Raw genomic sequence first — 20872 nt, 5'->3', positions numbered from 1 at the left:
ACCAGGTCAAACATGGGCAAGGAAACCTCATGCTGATTACCACATATTGTCCCCTGTTGACTACTGAATCCATTCTTCTCCATTTTCAATGACACAGAGGCACAAACTGAACTGTTGTGGTAGGGATGGTGCTTTCAATGTCGATTAGCAGCAGCTGTACTGATGGATTGGTCAGGTCCTAAAGGAATAGCCTCTAGACTGGGTCTGCAGCAGGTGGTAAAGAACCTCATCCTTACCAATCTGCCAGCTGTAGATGCATCTGTTGATGACCATATATCAGTAAGAGTGACCATAACACAACAGCAGGCCTGATTTTACATTGAGAATGCCTTACATTGTGGGAAGTATCCTCACTGTGAAGGTGGGACTTTGTCTCCACAAGGACTGTGCGATGGTGCTTTTACTCTGCACCCGGCAAATTGGTAAGGATGGGGTCAAGTATGTTCTTCCCTCTTGTTGGTTCCCTCACCACCTGCCGCAGACCCAGTCTAGCAGCTATGTCCTTTAGGACACAGCCAGCTTGAATAGTCATGCAGCTGCTCAGCCACTTTGAAATGCCCCATTGCATGCCCTTGTCACCTTCAGTGCCTCCTCCACATGTTGCTCAATACAGAGGAGTACTGAGTCATCAGCCGAGGGAGGACGGTACATGGTAAACAGCAGGAGGTTTCCTCACCCATGTTTAACCTGAGATTTCATAGTGTCCAGAGTCAATGTTGAGGATTCCCAGGACACCTCTCTCCCAGCTGTATCCCACTGAGCTGCCCCTCTGCTGGGTCTGCCCTGGCAGTGGGACAGACATATCCAGGGTGGTGACGGTGGTGCCTGGGACATTGTCTGTACGGTGTGATTCTGTGAGTATGACTGTGTCAGGCTGTTGCTTGACTCGTCTGTGGGACATTTCTCCCAATGTTGGCACTAGCCCCCAGATGTTAGTGAGGAGGACTTTGCAGGGTCAATGTGGCTATTTTGCCATTTTTTTTCCAGTGCCTAAATCGTTCTCAAATGATCTGTCCATTTCATTTCTTTGTTGAGATTTTGTGATGATTAATGCACTGACTGGCTTGCTAGGCCATTTCAGATGGGGGTGAGAGTCTGTGGGTCCGGAGTCACTTGTAGGCCAGACCAGGTGAGGGTGGTGGATTTCCTCCCCTGAAGGACATTAGTGAAGCAGGAAGCTTTTTCAGACAATCAACAATGCGTTTCATAGTCATCATTCAATTCTTAATTCCAGGTTTTATTTTATTGAGTTCAAACTCCACCTTCTGCATGGCAAGATTTGAACCTGAGACCCCAGGACATGAGCTGAGTTAAAAATATGAAAACTACTGGGAGGAGTAGGCCATTCAGTCATTCAAGTCTGTTTTGTCATTCAGTGAATAAATTACCAAGGTGTAAAAAGTGGTGTGCCACAGGATTACTGCTGGATCTCTGTACTATTTAATCTCTGTATCAATGACTTGGTCAAGGACGAAGTAAATAGCAGCTAAATTCAAGGCTGGACCAAGAGGGTACATCAAGACTTAATACCCATGGCCAGCAGGCTATGTCCTGGTCACACTATGAACGTTGTGCAGTGGATCATGGTCAGAGGTAACACATCGTGCTCAGGAAAGGTCACTGTGCTCAGGCTCAGGGTCATGGGCTGCTTTGCTCAGTATCAGAGGTCACTGGGCTTGGGGTCAGAGATGGCTGTGGTGAAGGGTCAAGGCAGAGTAGTTATCCTCGGGGTCAGGAGTGGGGTCACTGTGCTCGGGGGGAGGGGTGGAGTCACAGTGCTCACTTGGGGGTCCTGTGCTCAAGGTCGGGAGCACTGTGCTCAGGGGCAGGGATGAGGTCACTGTGCTTAGGTTAGGAGTGGGGTCACTGTTCTCAGGGTCGGGGCTGCTATGCTTGAGGTCAAGGGTCACTGTGCTTGGGGCAGGGTCACTGTACTTCAGAAGTTTGGAGTTGCTAATGTTGGTTAGGGGTTCAGGCCATCTCACTCATTTCCAGGGTGGACTTTTACACTTATTTCGGGTTGTTGGGGTGAATAATGAGAGTTTTAATCATTTACTGGTGTTTGAGGTAAAAGAATCAAACATGTGCTTCTGGTTTACATTGTTCATGTTTTCCTTATCTAATACTCACTTGTGTTCAAAGTATACTTGCAGACTTTTAAAAATTTGCTAAGTAATTGCCTGCTAAGTTTAAAAGAACGAATTGAGGGTCTACCAAGCCAGATTTCACTCTGGAGTCTAACCTGTGCAGCACTATGATCAGTCAGATCATAACACTTGAAATAGGGACAAAATCTGTTTCAATCAATCAACTGAAGCATCGGTAAATAGTAATTTAAAGGTCAGAGAAAGTTTTATGCATTTGTTTTGAGGCAGTCAATGAAAAGGATTTTTACCATCAGGCTAATAGTCAACCAGGCGTTTGAGGGCACTGACGAGATGCAGCGTAGAAAGTAAAAGCAATGTAAATGCTATGTGACCAAGATCGGTGGCAAACCAGAGTGCAGAGTAAGTGTTAAAATCCAGCAAAATATTATTAAATATAATAAAGAGGGAGAACAGAAACTTAAGGTAAACTTGTAAGTAATATGAAAATGGACAGCAAAAGTTTATTTTAAGATAAAGGACAAGTGAGGCTAAAGTGAACATTAAGCCTGTAGACAATGAGGTGGTGAAGTAACAGTGTGGAAATAGAGGAGCTGAATAAATATTTTGCATCAGCCATCACAGTAAAGGACATTAATAGCATTCCAAAAATACCTAACTATTTAAGGGGCTAAAGCAATTGGGGAGGAAATAAACACAATAACTATCACTACATAGATCTGATGGATACAATGGTGGCAATTGTCCAAGAACCCTCATATTCTGGAAAAGTCTGAGAGGATTAGAAAGCTGCGAATGTTACACTCTTATTGAGGAAGAGAGGGAGACAGTTTAATGTCTGTCTTCAGGAAAATGTTAGAGTCTATTACAAAGGATGAAAGGGCATTTAGAAACACATTATATGATCAATGAGAGTCAGTGTGATGTATGAAGGGGTCTCATGTCTGACAAATTTATTAGAATTATTTCAGGAGCTAACAAGCAGGATAGATAATGGGAAACAAGTGGACATAAGATATTTGGATTTCCAAAAGTGCACATAAGGCAGTTTAATAAGATAAGAGCCTGTGGTGTCAAGGTGTATATTATTATGAATAGAGAATTGGCTAACTCATAGAACACAGAGTTGGGATAAAGGGGCATTTTCGGGATGGCAGTCTGTAATCAGTGGAGAGCCACAGGATCAGTGTTTGAACCCAAATTATTTTCAATACATATGAGTGACTTGAAAATGAATATAGTAAAGTTTATGGATGATACACAAATAAGTGGAATGTTAAATGACAGGGATGACACAAACAGTCTGCAGAGCCATCTAATCAGGTTAAATGAGTGGGCAAAAACGTGGCAGATCAAATATAATGTGAGAAAATGTAAGGTTCGACCCTTTGGCAGAAAGAATAGGGGAGTTGAATATTATTTAAATGGAGAAACATTGGAGAAAGCTGTGGAAACAGAGGGATTTGGGAGTACCCATTGATGAATCACAAAAAGCTAGCATCTAAGTTTGCACCTAGACCCTTCATCAGAAAACTTCATCAGAAACCTTTTCTGATGAAGGGTCTAGGCCCGAAACGTCAGTTTTTGTGCTCCTAAGATGCTGCTTGGCCTGCTGTGTTCAACCAGCTCTACACTTTGTTATCTCGGATTCTCCAGCATCTGCAGTTCCCATTATCTCTAGCATCTAAGTTTGGTTTGCAGATGAAATGTCGTCCTTCATTTCAAAGGGAATGAAGCATAAAAATAGGGAAGTCTTGATAAAACTAAATAAAACACAAATTAGACCACATTTAGAATACTGTGAACAGTTTTGTGTCTCTTTATCTGCTCAAGGCTGAGATAAACTGATTTTTAATCAGTAAGGGAATCAAGGATTATAGGGAAAAGCAGGGAAGTGAAATTAAGGATTATCAAATCAGCCACGATTTTACTGAATGGTGGAACAAACTCAATGGGCTGAATGGACTGCTTCTGCTCCTATTTGTTCTTTCTTAAAATGAATCACCAAGTTGTAACTGTCTGACAGTGAACTTGGTGTAAAGTATATCAGACTGAAAGCTGTCAGTGGGCTTCACTATGGAGGCGTTGAGCAGAAAAGCTGAGAGGTTTTGGTTTTGCTCATTGGATATAAAACCTGCAACCTACTGTGACTGATTCCAAATTCTGATCACCCAAAGTATGTGACCGTTAGGGTTTATGTGAGGTACAGGAGTGTGAATAAGGGGACCAAAACCTCGTGAAGCACCAGGGTCCATGATTTAAAGCAAGCATATCAGGATAAATGCAGGAAATATTGTCTGGATCTATGTGGGTGGAATCTTTGAGGAATGTAGATGTTTCATTTGTACTGAGTCATGGTAATATATTTCCATATGCCTTATCTATTTTAACACAGCTCAGGGAAGCAATTCTGGCTTGAAAAATTAAAGTTGCTTAGCTATTGTAACCTGTAATTTGAACAAAATTGTGAAAAGTGAATCGAATGGCTTTGCAAAGCATAAAGTCACCATAAGACATAAGACCATAAGACATAGGAGTGGAAGTAAGGCCATTCGGCCCATCAAGTCCACTCCGGCATTTAAATCATGGCTGATGGGCATTTCAACTCCGCTTCCCTGCACTCTCCCCATAGCCCTTGATTCCCTGTGAGATCAAGAATTTATCAATCTCTGCCTTGAAGACATCTAACGTCCCGGCCTCCACTGCACTCTGCGGCAATGAATTCCACAGGCCCACCACTCTCTGGCAGAAGAAATGTCTCCTCATTTCAGTTTTAAACTTACCCCCTCTAATTCTAAGGCTGTGCCCACGGGTCCTAGTCTCCCTGCCTAACGGAAACAACTTCCTAGCGTCCACCCCTTCTAAGCCATACATTATCTTGTAAGTTTCTATTAGATCTCCCCTCAACCTTCTAAACTCTAATGAGTACAATCCCAGGATCCTCAGCCGTTCATCGTACGTTAAACCTACCATTCCAGGGATCATCTGTGTGAATCTCCGCTGGTCACGCGCCAGGGCTAGTATGTCCTTCCTGAGGTGTGGGGCCCAAAATTGGACACAGTTTTCTAAATGGGGCCTAACTAGAGCTTTATAAAGTCACAGCAAGGAGAAAGGACCCACTGAAATAATTACCTGTCACGGCATCATTTGTGGGTCCGCTGTCAATGCTGCCGCCTGGCCCATTAACTTCGCAAAATGGAGGAGCCCAGTTAGCCTCACAGTGACAGTTCCCTTTACTGTTACAAACCTGAAACAAAACCCACAACATTCATAGTTTCTTCATTGGCACCGAACAGATTTACAGAAAAGGAAATAGTGTACGTTTTTTGAAACACACAAAAGTAAAATACGTCAAGAGAAAAGTCATCCAGAAGCTGGAGTTACATCTGTGGTTGTCAAATGGCAGTCAGCTGAGCTCCACGGCATCACTGAGGGAGGGATTCCAAGCTGGAATATCTTATCAGTGACTGCTGTCAGATATAAGTACAGGAGCGGGCCTTTCCACCGTCTGTCCCAGTATGTATCTCCATCACAATCCCTTTGATCATGAAGCAGTCCGATCTACAAAATGGGGACGCAATGACACTATTTCTAGAATTGTAAATCAGTGGTCCCAAAGATATTCTGGTAACTGTAGCTTGTACAATTAAAGTATAATAAAATATGGAATTAGAAATCTAATCAAATCAGTGTCAATTGTCATACAAATCCATCTGGTTCATTAATTCACTTTAGGTAAGGTAATCTGTCATCATTGGAAAATGCTGCTGAGTTTTCCCAGCAATTTCTGTTTCTGTTTCTGATTTCTAGCATCCACTGTTCTTTCAGTTTTTAAAAATCAGCCATCTTCACCTGGTCTGGCCTATGTGTGACTCCAGACCCATAGCAATATGGCTGACTCTTAACTGCCCTCAAATAGCTTTCTGAGCTATTTATTTCTGTCAAACTGCTAAAAAAATTACCATTTGGCTTTGATCTCCTCCCATTCTTTAGATGACATGTCCATCCTGGCCTTCCTGCAGTGCCACAACGATGCTATCCAAAGGCTGCAGGAACAGCAACTCATATTCCGCTTGGGAACCCTACAGCCCAATGGTATCAATGTGGATTTCACAAGCTTCAAAATCTCCCCTCCCCCTACCGCATCCCAAAACCAGCCCAGCTCGTCCCCGCCTCCCTATCCTGTTCTTCCTCCCACCTATCCCCCATGTCCTACTAACCTCATCCCACCCCCTTGACCTGTCCATTCTCCCCGGACTGACCTATCTCCTCCCCACCTAAACTCACCTTTACTGGCTCCATCCCCATCTCTTTGACCTGTCTGTCTCCTCTCCACCTATCTTCTCCTCTATCCATCTTCTATCCGCCTCCCCCTCTCTCCCTATTTATTTCAGAACCCTCTTCCCCTCCCCCATTTCTGATGAAGGGTCTAGGCCCGAAACATCAGCTTTTGTGCTCCTGAGATGCTGCTTGGCCTGCTGTGTTCATCCAGCTCCACACCTTGTAATCTCAGCCCCATTGACCCTGGAAAGTCCTCTTTAATGGCGGGCAATGTTTTCACACAGAGTGCAGTGTGGGTCTGGAATGAACTGCCAGAAGAAGTGGCAGAGGAAGGTGCAATTGCAGCATTTAAAGACAATTGGACAGGTACACAAATAGGGAGGGTTTAGAGGGATATGGACCTAATGCAGGCAAACGGCACTCTTCCAGTTTAGGAAACCTGGTTGGCACAGACAAACTGGACAGAAGGCTCAGTTTCCATGCTGTGTTTTTTTTTCTTTATTCATTCACAGGATGTGGGCATCACTGGCCAGGCAGCATTTATTGCCCATCCTTAATTGCCTGGAGGGCAGGTAAGAGACAACCACATTGCTGTGGGTCTGGAGTCACACATAGGCCAGACTGGTTAAGGATGGCTGTTTCCTTCCCTAAAGGACATTAGTGAACCTTTCCTGACAATGAACAATGGATTTATGATCAACACTAGGCTCTTAATTCCAGATATTTTACTGAATTCAAATTCCACCATCTGCCATGGTGGGAATTGAACCTAGATCCCCAGAACATTATCTGGGTCAACAGTCCAGTGATAATACCACGAGGCCATCAGAGCCTCTATGACATCTATGACATCTGGAGGTAAGTGACAAAATTGGGACAGCTGTGTCACAGATATTCAAGCAACAGCTTGATATGGTATTACTCATGCAGTCAATGTCCCAGACACAGCCATCTCTGGTTAGTGTAGCGATTGCAATGAGATCAGCCAGCTGGGCCTCATAAATATGAGTTCCCTGACTGGGACTTTTAATCAGGGAGCTCTGGCTGACCGGTAGCAATAGGAGTGTCAGAGATTCTGAGACTGGATGCTGACTATGATGAGGCTGTTCCAGAATCAAGAACTTCCCATGTGTAAATAAAGGCTGAATGGTGATGGGATACCGGCCTCTGTGGAGTTATTTCAATGGTGATGATAAAGAAAAGCATGTTACCGAAGAAACCTGCTCGCAGCCATTACCTTTGAGGTGGGGTAAGCTTTACTTGCATCTTGGGGTTGTCTGGGAAGCTTGACTTGTTTGACTGCAAGAACTGGGCCAGTATGTGGAAAGAATACATTTTTTTTTCTGGGCAAATGTCATGACTCCCAGCCTCCTCTAAATCTGAGATGCTATCAGGTTATTCAGCAATTCAAACCAGAAGAATCCACGTTGGGATTTTTGACGAGATTAATTTAACTGGCAGAGGCATGTGACTGGTTTATCCCTTAACGAGATGCTTAAAGATGGGTTTGTATATGGGATTAATGATGTAACCATACAAAAGGACCTTATAGCTGAAGCCCAACTGGACTTCAAACAGGGACTACAACTGGCTTTAACATTGAAAAATGCAGCAGGTAGACTTTTTTTATTTGTTTTTTGTTTCTTTAATTCATTCACGGGATGAGAGCATTGCTAGTTGAGTCAGTATTCATTGCTCATCCCTAGTTGGTGTTGAGAAGGTGATGGTGAGCTGTCTTCCTGAACCAATGCAGTCCATGTGCTGACGGTATACCTACAATGCCATTAGGAAGGCAGTTCCACGATTCTGACCCCACTACACTGAAGGAACAGCAATGTATTTCTGCCTCAGAATGGTGAGAGGCTTGGAGGGGAACTTGCAGGTGGTCGGTTTCCCAAGTATCTCTTGCCCTTGTCCTTCTAAGGATGTTGGCGAATTTGTGCAATGTATCTTGTAAATGGGACACACTGCTAGTACTGAGGTGCGTGATGAAGGGACTGAATGTGTGTGGATGTGCTGCCAGTCAAGCGATCTGATTTGACCTGGATGGTGTCAAGCCTCTTGAGTGCTGTTAGAGTTCCAGTGACAGTGATAGCGCTTGACCTCAAGGCTGTCTTTTACCAAATGTGGTATTAAGGAGTTCTCGCAAAACTGGAATCAAAGGGAATCGATGCAAACTCTCCGCTGGTTGGAGTCATACCAGACACATTGAAACACGGGTGCAGTTGTTGAAGGTCAGTCATCTCAGCTCCAGGTCATCTCTGCAGGAGCTCCTCAGGGCAGTATCCTCGGCCCAACCATCTTCAGCTGCTTCCTCAATTACCTTGCCTCCATTTTAAGGTCAAAATTGGGATGTTCACTAAAGATTGCACATTGCAGTTTTTTGTTAGCTTGTTGAACCAGTTGTGGGGTGCAGACATTTCATTCCCCTTTCAGGCAACATCAGCAGTGCAACATCTAACTGAAGCATTAGTCTTCTGCTTCCTTCCAGACTTGTATGATCCCCACTAACCCCACCACTCCTGGCATTTTTCCATGCAACTGCAGGAAGTGCTACATCTGCCCCAACACCTCCCCCCTCACCCCCATCCCAGGTACCAAACAAACCTTCCACATTAGACAGAGGTTGACCTGTACATCCGTCAATGTGGCCTATTACTCCCGCCGCACCTGATGTGGCCTCCTCTACATTGGTAACACCAAGTGGAGGCTTGGAGATCGCTTTGTAGAGCACTATGCTATGTACGTGACAAATGACAACGCCTTCCGGTCATGAACCATTTCAACTCCCACTCCCTGGGTGACATGTCCATCGTGGGCTTCCTCCAGTGTCACAATGACCTGCAAACTGGAGGAGCAGCACCTCATATTGCACCTTGGGAGCCTACAGCCCAATGGTCTCAATGTGGATTTTACCAGTTTCAAAACCTCCCCACCCCTGGCCTCATCCCATGACCAACCCTCCCTCTCATCCCCGCCTCCTTGACCAAACACAGCATGACACAATCTGTCTGTATGCTCTCCCACCTATCTGCCCACTCCACCTTACTGGCCAATCCCCATTACTTCCTACCTGCACTCACCTATCATCACTCCACCTACCTTCCTCAGCCCCACTCCTCACCCCCCTATTTATTTCTGAGCTCCCTTCCCCCTCCCCCAGAAAATCCAGAAGAAAATTCTGAAGAAGACTCCCGACTGAAATGTCAGCATTCCTGCTCCTCTGATGCTGTTTGGCCTGCTGTGTTCATCCAGCTCGACACCTTGTTATCTCTGGATATTGGCCGAGTCTTTTTACTGCCATCTGGTGTTCGTGTATCCTGCTCGTCAGTTTCCTCCCCGTTCGTCCAATATAATGTTCATTGCACTCGCTGCATGGGATTCTGTATATCATGTTGGTCTTGTTTACTGTCAGTATGGGGTCTTTAGTCTTTGATAACAATTGGCACAATGTTGCTGAAGGTTTGTGTGCAGTCTTAGGAGTTTGGTAGTCATTTCTGATATATTTTTGATGTAGGATAGCACTACTACTTCTGTTGTACCGTTTCCTTTGTCGTTTATTTTAGATTAGATTCCCTACAGTGTGGAAACAGGCCCTTCGGCCCAACAAGTCCACACTGCCCCTTGAAGCATCCCACCCCAACCCATCCCCATTCCCCTATAACCCACACAGCGCTGAACACTACGGGCAATTTAGCATGGCTGATCCACCTAGCCTGCACATCTTTGGACTGTGGGAGGAAACCGGAGCACCCGGAGGAAACCCTCACAGACACAGGGGGAATGTGCAAACTCCACACAGGCAGTCGCCTGAGGCTGGAATCGAACCTGAGTCCCTGGCACTGTGAGGCTGCAGTGCTAACCACTGAGTCACCATGCCACCCTTTTGTATGCATCTGCAGACGAAATTTCTTGGGTATCCGTTGTTGGTGAAAACTTTGTGGAGGCTTTCCTCTTCCCCTCCAGAGTTCCGGGGTGTTGCATTACTAAAACAACAGAACAGGAAGCGACAAGACTATCACCTCACAGGATCATATAAATCTGGAAGGAAGCAGAACACCAACACTTCGATTAGAGGTCACACTGATGTTGTTGCCTAGAAGGGTAATGAAACGTCTGCACACCACAGAACGACCAGCTCGGCAAGCTAACAAACAACAGCATCCACAACCCGAGCTACAAATTTTCTTATTAAGGTCTTAAGGTCTTAACTTTAACGATGATTGCACAATGTTCAGCGCCTTTCACAATTCCTCAGTCACTTGAACATTACATGTTCACATGCAACAAGTTCTGGACAATATCCAGTCTTGGGCTGACAAGTAGCAAATGACATTCGTGCTGCACTAATGCCAGGCAATGACCATCTCTAATTAGAGACATGGTGATGAGTACTATACAGATAGTGCTTCCACATACTGTAGAGGGTGTGATTTGGGGATCTCTTCCAGGGGAGTGTTTTACAATTAATGGAATTATACTTTGTGTTTCAAAATCTTTACATTTTGTTGTGGTTTTGTTCATTCTATATAGCCTTCATTTCATTTATTCATAAACTTCTGTTTTATTGTTAAACTGAAATCAACAGCATTGTGTGCTCATGTTTCAAGCCAGTTTTCAGTCTAGATTCTGACTTCTCCAGTAATAATATCAACACAACTCAAACCCTGTTGAAAGCTTGACATCATTCTACAAATGCAGTGCCACAGTGCAGCATAGCACCTGCGCAAGTCAATTATTTAACATGGTTTAACACGGCAATGTAATGACCCAATTGTCCCCAACCCTCCGACTCCACTGAGAAATGAATCTAAAGAGGTTGGCAGAAAGGTAAGTGATTAACTTCATACCCCTCTGTTATTGCAGGCTCTGTCACACTCCTGTACTCTAAACAATGATGCATCCTGACATTTATAATCGTAACACACCTGTGAAAATAAAACAATGTTCTCATCATGGTAATATAGTCATTCAGTGTCAAAAATGACCCACTCAGTATCCACGATATTTAACTCCCAGATCTTTGCATTTTCCCATTTTACACCGAATGTATCAATATTTTTGCCCACTTATTTAACCACCTCTTATGTCCTCTTCACAACTCACTTTTTCCTATCATCTTTATATCATCAGAAGATTTAACAACTACATATTTTAGTCAATTACTAGGAGGCACAGGTTTAAGGTGAAAGGGGGCAAGTTTAAAGGAGATGTGACAGGCAAATTTTTTACACTGAGGATGGTAGGTGCCTGGAATGCACTGCCAGACAAAGTAGTGGAAGCAGATACAATAGCAATGTCTAAAAGGCATCTGAACAGATAAAATGAAGAGGCAGCAAATAGAGGAATATTGACCATGTAGAGGTTTTCAGTTTAGAAAGGCATGATGTGTCAGTGCAGTCTTGGTGGGGCATAAGGTGTGTTTCCGTGCTGTACAATTCCTTGCTATTTCATCCAACTCTGACAGAGATTGTAAATAGTTGAAGGCCAGTACCAATCCCCATGCCTCAGTACTTGTTACAGATTGTAATTCCAAAAATGAGCTATTTACTCCCACCTAAGATAATAAAGTGTGGAGCTGGATGAACACAGCCGGCCAAGCAGCATCTCAGGAGCACAAAAGCTGACGTTTTGGGCCTAGACCCTTCATCAGAGAGGGGGATGGGGTGAGGGTTCTGGAATAAATAGGGAGACAGGGGGAGGCGGACTGAAGATGGAGAGAAAAGAAGATAGGTGGAGAGGAGAGTATAGGTGAGAAGGTACGGAGGGATAGGTCAGTCCAGGGAAGATGGACAGATCAAGGAGGTGGGATGAGGTTAGCAAGTAAGGCTGGGCTGGTTTTGGGATGCAGTGGGTGGAGGGGAAGAGCTGGGCTGGTTGTGTGGTGCAGTGGGGGGAGGGGACGAGCTGGGCTGGTTTGGGGATGCAGTGGGGTAAGGGGAAATTTTGAAGCTGGTGAAGTCCACTTTGATACCATTGGGCTGCAGGGTTCCCAAGCGGAATATGAGTTGCTGTTCCTGCAACCTTCAGGTGGCATCATTGTGGCACTGCAGGAGGCCCATGATGGACATGGGAGTGGAAATGGTTCGCGACTGGGAGGTGCAGTTGTTTATTGCGAACCGAGCGGAGGTGTTCTGCAAAGCAGTGAGGGATAGGGGTGAGGGAGGAGGTGTGGGGGCAAGTGTAGCACTTCCTGCGGTTGCAGGGGAAGGTGCTGGGTGTTGGTGGGGTTGGAGGGCAGTGTGGAGCGAACAAGGGAGTCACGGAGAGAGTGGTCTCTCCGGAAAGCAGACAAGGGTGGGGATGGAAAAATGTCTTGGGTGGTGGGGTCAGATTGTAGATAGCGGAAGTGTAGGAGGATGATGCGTTGTATCCGGAGGTTGGTGGGGTGGTGTGTGAGAACGAGGGGGATCCTCTTTGGGTGGTTGTGGCGGGGGTGGGGTGTGAGGGATGTGTTGCGGTAAATGTGGGAGACGCGGTCAAGGGTGTTCTCAACCACTGTGGGGGGAAAGTTGCGGTCCTTGAAGAACTTGGACATCTGGGATGTGCGGGAGTGGAATGTCTTATCGTGGGAGCAGATGTGGCGGAGGCGGAGGAATTGGGAATAGGGGATGGAATTTTTGCAGGAGGGTGGGTGGGAGGAGGTGTATTCTAGGTAGCTGTGGGAGTCGGTGGGCTTGAAATGGACATCAGTTACAAGCTGGTTGCCTGAGATGGAGACCGAGAGGTCCAGGAAGGTGCGGGATGTGTTGGAGATGGCCCAGGTGAACCAGCCCAGCCTGTCTCTGCCTCCCTAACCTGTTCTTCCTCTCACCCATCCCTTCCTCCCACCCCAAGCCGCACCTCCATTTCCTGCCTACTAACCTCATCCCACCTCCTTGTGACCTGTCCATCTTCCCTGGACTGACCTATCCCCTCCCTATCTCCCCACCTATACTCTCCTCTCCACCTATCTTCTTTTCTCTCCATCTTCGGTCCGCCTCCCCCTCTCTCCCTATTTATCCCAGAACCCTCACCCCATCCCCCTCTCTGATGAAGGGTCTAGGCCCGAAACGTCAGCTTTTGTGCTCCTGAGATGCTGCTTGGCCTGCTGTGTTCATCCAGCCTCACATTTTATTATCTCGGATTCTCCAGCATCTGCAGTTCCCATTATCTCTATTTACTCCCACCTACCTCCTTCTTGTTCGTGAACCACTTCTTATCCATGCTTCTGCATCATTTATGGTTCTTGTGTGTGATAACCTTTGATGTAATCCCTCACCAAGTGCCTCTTAGAAATCCAGGAACACGACATCTACATTCTTCTTTTAATTATCTCTGCATGTTCCTTCCTCGAAAAATTCTCTATAAATTAGTCACCGTGCAATTACTCTTCAAGAAACCATATTTTTACTTGGCGTGGTTGGATATTGGCTTTTAAATGTCCTGCTTTTAACTCCTTCATAACCGACCTAGCATTTTTTTCTAAAACAGGTGACAGGCTGAATGGCCTGTTTCTTGTTTGTTCTCCCTCCATCATCGTACATTGAAATGTTACATTAATGATTTTCAATGGGATCATTCCAGGATCTAGTGAATTTTGGAAGACTACGCCCAATGCATCTACCATCACTATTGCATCAACTTTCAAGACCCATGGGCATAGGCCACCAGGATCTGTCAGCCTTGATGACTGTATTGCCAGTATTGTTTCTCAGAGATTGTGATTATTTTATCCTCTTCTAGCACTTTCTTTTTAAGTATGTGTGGGATGCTTTTCTTGCCTTCACTGGCCATGCCGAATTGCCTTGAGAAGGTGGTTGAGAGCTGCTGTAATGCACTGTCAGAGTCTTTGAGGTGTAGACACCCACAATGCTCTCCAGAAGGGGGTTCCAGGATTTTGATCCAGCAACATTGGGGGAATGGCACCATAATTCCAAGTGAGGAGGGTGAGTGACTTGAAGGGGAAATTTCAGGTTGTGGTGTTCTTGTGTCTGTCTGTCTGTGTGTGTGTGCATGTGTGTGTGTGTGTGTGTGTGTGTGTGTGTGCGTGTGTGTGTGCTTGCGCGCATCTGTGTGTGTGTGTACATAGTATGTACTGCTGGTACTCAGCTTTAGTGGTGGAGGGACTGGATGTTTGTGGATGTGGTGCCAATCAAGCGGCTGCTTTGTCCTGGATGGTGTCAAGCTTCTTGAGTGTTGTTGGAGCTACACCCATCCAGGCAAGTGGGGAGTATCCCATCACACTCCTGACTTGTGCCTTGTAGTTGGTGGACAGGCTTTGGGGAGTCAAAAGGTGAGTTATTTCTTGCAGAGTTCCTAGTCTTTAACCTGTTCTTGTAGCCATTGTCTTTAATGTGGCATGTGCAGTCCAGTTTCTGGTCAATTATAACCCCCAGGATATTGAAATTGTGGGTTCAGTGATGGCAATGCCAATGAATATCAGGCATGGTGATTAATGATTTCTTTTTAAAGCAGGTCAATTCAAGGCATTTGTCTGGTGTGAATTAATCCAACTTTCTACAGTGTGGCATGGTGGCTCAGTGGTTAGCACCGCTACCTCATAGGGCCAGGGACCTGGGTTCGATTTCACCCTTGGACGACTGCCAATGTGCAGTTTGCACATTCTCCCCATGAGTTTCCTCTTGGTGCTCTGGTTTCCTCTGGGTGCTCCGGTTTCCTCCACAGTCCAAAGATGTGCAGGTTAGGTGGATTGGCCATGCTAAATTGCCTACAGTGTTCAGGGATGTGTTGATTCAGTGGGTTATAGGGGGATGAGCCTGGGTGGTATGCTCTGAGGGTCAGTGTGGACTTGTTGGGCCAAAGGGCCTGCTTCCAAACTGTAGGGATCCTATGATTCTATGAATGTTATTTGTCTCATTTCAGCCTAAGCCTGAATATTGTCCAGGTCTTGCTCCATTTGGGCATGAACATGAGCTGTTTTGATATCTGATGAGTCATGAATAGTATTAAATATTGTGCAATTATTGATGAGCATTTCCTCTACTGCAAAACAAACATTTCCTTCTGCAAATCAATTACATTACATCAGTTAGTTCCCAATTATCAACTCTGCTTATAACAAGGTCTAGAGCTGGATGAACACAGCAGGCCAAACAGCATCTTAGGATCTACACCCTGTTACCTCGGATTCTCTAGCATCTGCAGTTCCTACTGTCTCATCAACTCTGCTTGTTATTGTCTTTAAGGTTAAGCTTTTATTTAAGATTTAATTAAGCCTTTATATATGTCCTGCTATTTCTTCCTGAATAAAGGACTCCAACATTCTGTAGTAAGATGCACATGGTCAGGAAAGAATGTCACATTTGGACTGAGAGACAGCCCAAGTTAGTATATAGTTTGGGGAAGCTGGAAACAGGGTGGGAATTAAATACAGGGGGAAAAGGTACTTTTTGGTTGGTTTTGTTGGCTCACTATAAGATTTTTTTGACAAGAGAAGTTGCATTTAAAGGGTTAGGGGCCCAGCACAAAGTGGCATCACAGGTAAACTATAAGTTCATCGTTTAGTGATAGCTACTAATTTGAGTTTCTGTTAGGTAAAAGCTGAAGGTAAATAGGGGAAATATTTACAGGTTACTAACTAAAGACCAGAAGAACATTTTTACAAATCTTTGACTACAAAGCCACACCATCCGTTTTTCCATTTTGTCTACCCTCCACAAAGATTGAACACTCCTGGATGTTCAATTCCAACCTTGGTCATCATTGCAGTTGTGTCTCCGCAAATGCAATTAGTTCATAATCTGTTTGCAACTGTGTGCTTAATTTATCTAACATTGTGAATGATCTGTGCATTCATATGTTGTAGCCTTAGAGTTGACTTTTCATAATTTTACATTTTGTCTGAACTCCAGCTGCTATTTCCAGCTGGCCCTGTTTCCTCTGCCTTCCATTATTTTTCTTTCTACTTTGCTATCTACCATCCCCTGAGAAAAAGAACAGGAAATGACATCACCAATGCAGGAAATGACATAATCAACCCAAGGAAACCAAACCAGATAAATAGAAAGCGGGACATAACTCCAGCGCTTCGTTGGAGGCTCACTGATGATGTTACCTAGAATGGTGACAAAACGTCTGAAAACTAACCTTCCAGCTCAGCGAGCAAACTCACATCCAGAACCTCAACCTGAGCTACAAATCTTCTCAAAACTTGCTAACTTTGCTATCTGTCCTCTCCATCATTGATTCCCCACTCTCTTATCTACTCATTCAGATTCATGTTACCATGCCACTCTCATTCAGACCCTTTTCTCCTGTGCTCATGAATGACCATTCCAATGGAGTGCAACTACTCCAACAGGTACAGAAATCATCTTCCTCCGAATCAGCCAACGGGATGAAAGACAGTTAGATCTCCAAGACCTGATGGCCAGCAACTAATGATAAAAGAAGGTGGCCGCAGTGGTGCCGGGGCATAGGTCTAAAAATTTCAGACTCATTGGGACAGGTCCAGTGGATTTGACATCTGTTCGAATGATGTCCTGTTCAAAAAGGGAGGAAACAGAAAGCAGGAAATATAGATCAAATAGCCTAACATTTGTCATTAGAAGAATAGATCTTAAGTTATAGGAGCAGAAGTAGGCCATTTGGCCCATCGGCCCTGCTCTGGCAGTCAATCATAGCTGATGTGTTTCTCAAAACCATCTCCTGGGTACACCCAGTGACCCTTGATCACCTTATTATACAGTGCTTAATGGCACGGTGTAAGGACAACAATCTCTCTATCAGTGTCAGGAAAATGAAGCAGCTGGTCATTGACTTCAGGAAACGGAGTATAGGCCATGGTCCTGTCTGCATCAATGGTGCTGAGGTGGAGATGGGTGACAGTATCAGGTTCGTGGGAGTGATCATCACTGACAATCTGTCATGGAACACCCACGTTGACGCTATGGGTTCTTTTATTCATTCATGGGATGAGGGTGTCGCTGGCCAGGCAGCATTTACAATATTTACCATCTCTAATTGTCCAGAGGGCAGTTAAAAGTCAACCACGTTGCTGTGGGTCTGGAGTCACATGTACGCCAGACCAGGTTTCCTTCCCTAAAGGACATTAGTGAATAATCGTCAATGGATTCACAGTCCTCATTAGACTCTTAGTGGGATTTGAATCCAGGTCCCCAGAACATCAACTGGGTTTCTGGATTAACAGTCCAGTGATAATACCACTAGGCTATTGCCTGCCTGAAGAAGAAAGTACAGGTCAAGAAAGTATAGCAACAACTCCACTTCCTCAGGAGGCTAAGGAAATTCATCATGACCACAAAGAGGCTAACAAAGTTTCACAGATACACACAGAAAACACCCTATCTGGATGCATCACAGCTTGGTATAACAACTGCTCTTCCCAAGACTGAAAGAAACTACAGAGTTGTGAACACAGCCCAACCCACCACGCAAACCAGCTTCCAAAGCATTGATTCCATCTATACTTCCCACGGCATTGGGAAGTAATCAATATAATCAAAGACCCCTCCCATCCACCAGCGTAAATTATGTATACACGTACAAACAGATTCAAGAACAGCTTCTTCCTCGCTGTTACCAGACTTTTGAATAGACTGCTTTAATATTAATGTTTGTCTATTTCTCTGCAACTTCTTGGAAACTGTAACATTGCATCCTGCACTCTGTTCTGTTACCCTGGTGCACTTGCATAGCATGATCTTCCTGTAAAGCACGTAAGACAAAACTTTTCACTGTACTTTAGTACACATAATTAATCAGTAAATAAATAATCAAGAGCCTACCTATCTCTGCCTTAAATACACTCATGAGTTGGCCTCCACGGCCCTCTGTGGCAATGTGTTCCACAGATTCCCCATCCTCTGGCTGAAGAAATTCCTTCCCATCTCAGTTCTAAAGGGTCACCCCTTCACTCTGAGGCTGTGCCCTCAGGTCCCAGTCTCTCCTAACAGTAGAAATATCTTGACCATGTCCACTCTACTTAGGCCTCTCATGGTTCTGCAAGTTTCAATCAGATCCATCCATATGCTCTAAACTTCATCAAGTACAGACCCAGAGTCCTCAACTGCTTCTCTTATGATAAGGCCTTCAAATCCAGGATCATAGTTGTAAATCTCGGAGATAACTGCCGATGCTGGAGTCACAGATAACACAGTGTGGAGCTGGAGGAAAGCAGCAGGCCAGGCATAAATCTGAATAAGGGTCCCAACCCAAAATTTCAACTTTCCTGCAATCTCTGATGCTCCTTTCTTGTAAACCTCCTCTGGGTGCCCTTCGACGTGAGTACATCCAAAAATATTTCAAATATGGTCTGACCAGACTCTCATACTGCTGAGGCTGGATATCTCAGCTCCCGTTTTCCAGTCCTCTTGAAATGAATGCTAACATTGCATATCCCTTCCGAACTGCCAACTGAACCTGTATGGTAACTTTAAGAGAATCCTGAATGAGGAGTCCATTGTGCTTCAGACTTCTGAAGCCTTTCCCCATTTAGAAAATAGTCTACACTTCTTATGGCCAAAGGGAAAAATCTCTCAATTTCCCACATTTATTCCATCTGTCAGTTCTTTGCTAGCTTTCCCAGCCTGTCCAATTCCTTCTGCTGCCTTCCTGCTCACTCAATAGTACCTGTCACTCCATCTATCTTTGTGTCATCTGCAAACTTACCAACCACGCCCTTAGTTCCTTCATCCAAATTGTTAAAGAACAAAGAACAAAGAAAATTACAGCACAGGAACAGGCCCTTCGGCCCTCCAAGCCTGCGCCTCTGACAGGTTAGCCTCTGTCTAACCTGTCATCTATCTTCTAAGGGTCAGTGTCCATTTGCTCCCCGCCCATCCACGTACCTGTCCAAATATATCTTAAAAGACGCTAACGTGTCTGCGTCTACCACGGCAATGCATTCCAGGCACCCACCACCCTCTGTGTAAAGAACTTTCCACGCATATCTCCCTTAAACTTTCCTCCTCTCACTTTGAACTCATGACCCCAAGTAATTGAGTCCCCCACTCTGGGAAAAAGCTTCTTGCTACCCACCCTTCTATACCTCTCATGATTTTGTAGACCTCAATCAGGTCCCCCCTCAATCTCCGTCTTTCTAATGAAAATAATCCTAAGTTTCTCAATCTCTCTTCATAGCTAGCACCCTCCATACCAGGCAATATCCTGGTGAACCTCCTCTGCACCCTCTCCAAAGCATCCACATCCTTTTGGTAATGAGGCGACCAGAACTGTACACAGTACTCCAAATGTGGCTGAACCAAAGTCCTATACAACTGCAACATGACCTGCCAACTCTTGTACTCAATACCCCTCCCAATGAAGGAAAGCATGCCATATGCCTTCTTGACCACCCTATTGACCTGCGTTGTCACCTTCAGGGAACAATGGACCTGAACACCCAGATCTCTCTGTTCATCAATTTTCCCTGAGACTTTTCCATTTACTGTATAGTTCGCCCTTGAATTTGATCGTCCAAAATGCATCACCTCGCATATGCCCGGATTGAACTCCATCTGCCATTTATCTGCCCAACTCTCCAATCTATCTATATTCTGCTGTAATCTCTGACAGTCCCCTTTACTATCTCCTACTCCACCAATCTTAGTGTCATCTGCAAACTTGGTGATCAGACCACCTACACCTTCCTCCAAATCATTTACATATATCACAAACAACAGTGGTCCCAGCACAGATCCCTTTGGAACACCACTGGTTACAGGTCTGCAATTTGAGAAACTCCCTTCTACTAGTACTCTCTGTCTCCTGTTGCCCAGCCAGTTTTTTATCCATCTAGCTAGCACACCCTGGACCCCATGTGACTTCACTTTCTCCATCAGCATGCCATGGGGAACCTTATCAAACACCTTACTGAAGTCCATGTATATGACATCTACAGCCTTTCTCTCATCAATCAGCTTTGTCACGTCCTCAAAGAATTCTATTAAGTTGGTAAGACATGACCTTCCCTGCACAAAACCATGTTGCCTATCACTGATAAGCCCATTTTCTTCCAAATGGGAATAGATCCTCTCCCTCAGTATCTTCTCCAGTAGCTTCCCTACCACTGATGTCAGGCTCACCGGTTGATAATTACCTGGCCTATCCTTGCTGCCCTTCTTAAACAAGGAGACAACATTAGCAATTTTCCAGTCCTCCGGGACCTCACCCGTGTTTAAGGATGCTGTTAATGTACAATGTGAATAACTGTATGGATGAGCCGAGCAACAGAGTGACATAGTCATACTCATGGAATCATATCTCACAGGCAATGTCCCAGACGCTACCATCACCACCCCTGATATGTACTGTCCCACAGGCAGGACAGACCCAGCAGAGGGGGTGACACAGTGGTATACAGTCAGGAGGGTGTTGCTGTAGGAGTCCTCAGCATTGCCTCCAGACCCCATGAAGTCTCATGGCTTCAGGTTAAACATGGGCAAGGAAACCTCCTGCTGATTACCGCATACCGTCCTCCCTCAGATGATGAATCAGGTCTCCTCAATATTGAACAACACTTA

General features: G+C 45.0%; 1 protein-coding gene across 1 annotated transcript in view; it reads right to left on the bottom strand.

The window, feature by feature from the left end:
• The window catches only part of LOC125456083 (disintegrin and metalloproteinase domain-containing protein 12-like), a 223160-nt gene that overhangs the window by 48417 nt on the left and 153871 nt on the right, over positions 1–20872 (bottom strand). The window contains exons 18-19 of the mRNA XM_059650791.1: positions 11237–11314; positions 5238–5352 (exon numbers count right to left, since the gene is read on the bottom strand). Of these exons, the coding sequence (XP_059506774.1) occupies positions 5238–5352; positions 11237–11314 (193 nt within the window). The remainder of the gene's footprint in view (positions 1–5237; positions 5353–11236; positions 11315–20872) is intronic.

The sequence above is a fragment of the Stegostoma tigrinum genome, chromosome 1 (assembly GCF_030684315.1).
Source record: "Stegostoma tigrinum isolate sSteTig4 chromosome 1, sSteTig4.hap1, whole genome shotgun sequence".
NCBI lineage: Eukaryota > Metazoa > Chordata > Chondrichthyes > Orectolobiformes > Stegostomatidae > Stegostoma > Stegostoma tigrinum.
Note: the sequence above shows the minus strand (reverse complement) of the source record. Positions and strands in the feature narration are given on the sequence as shown.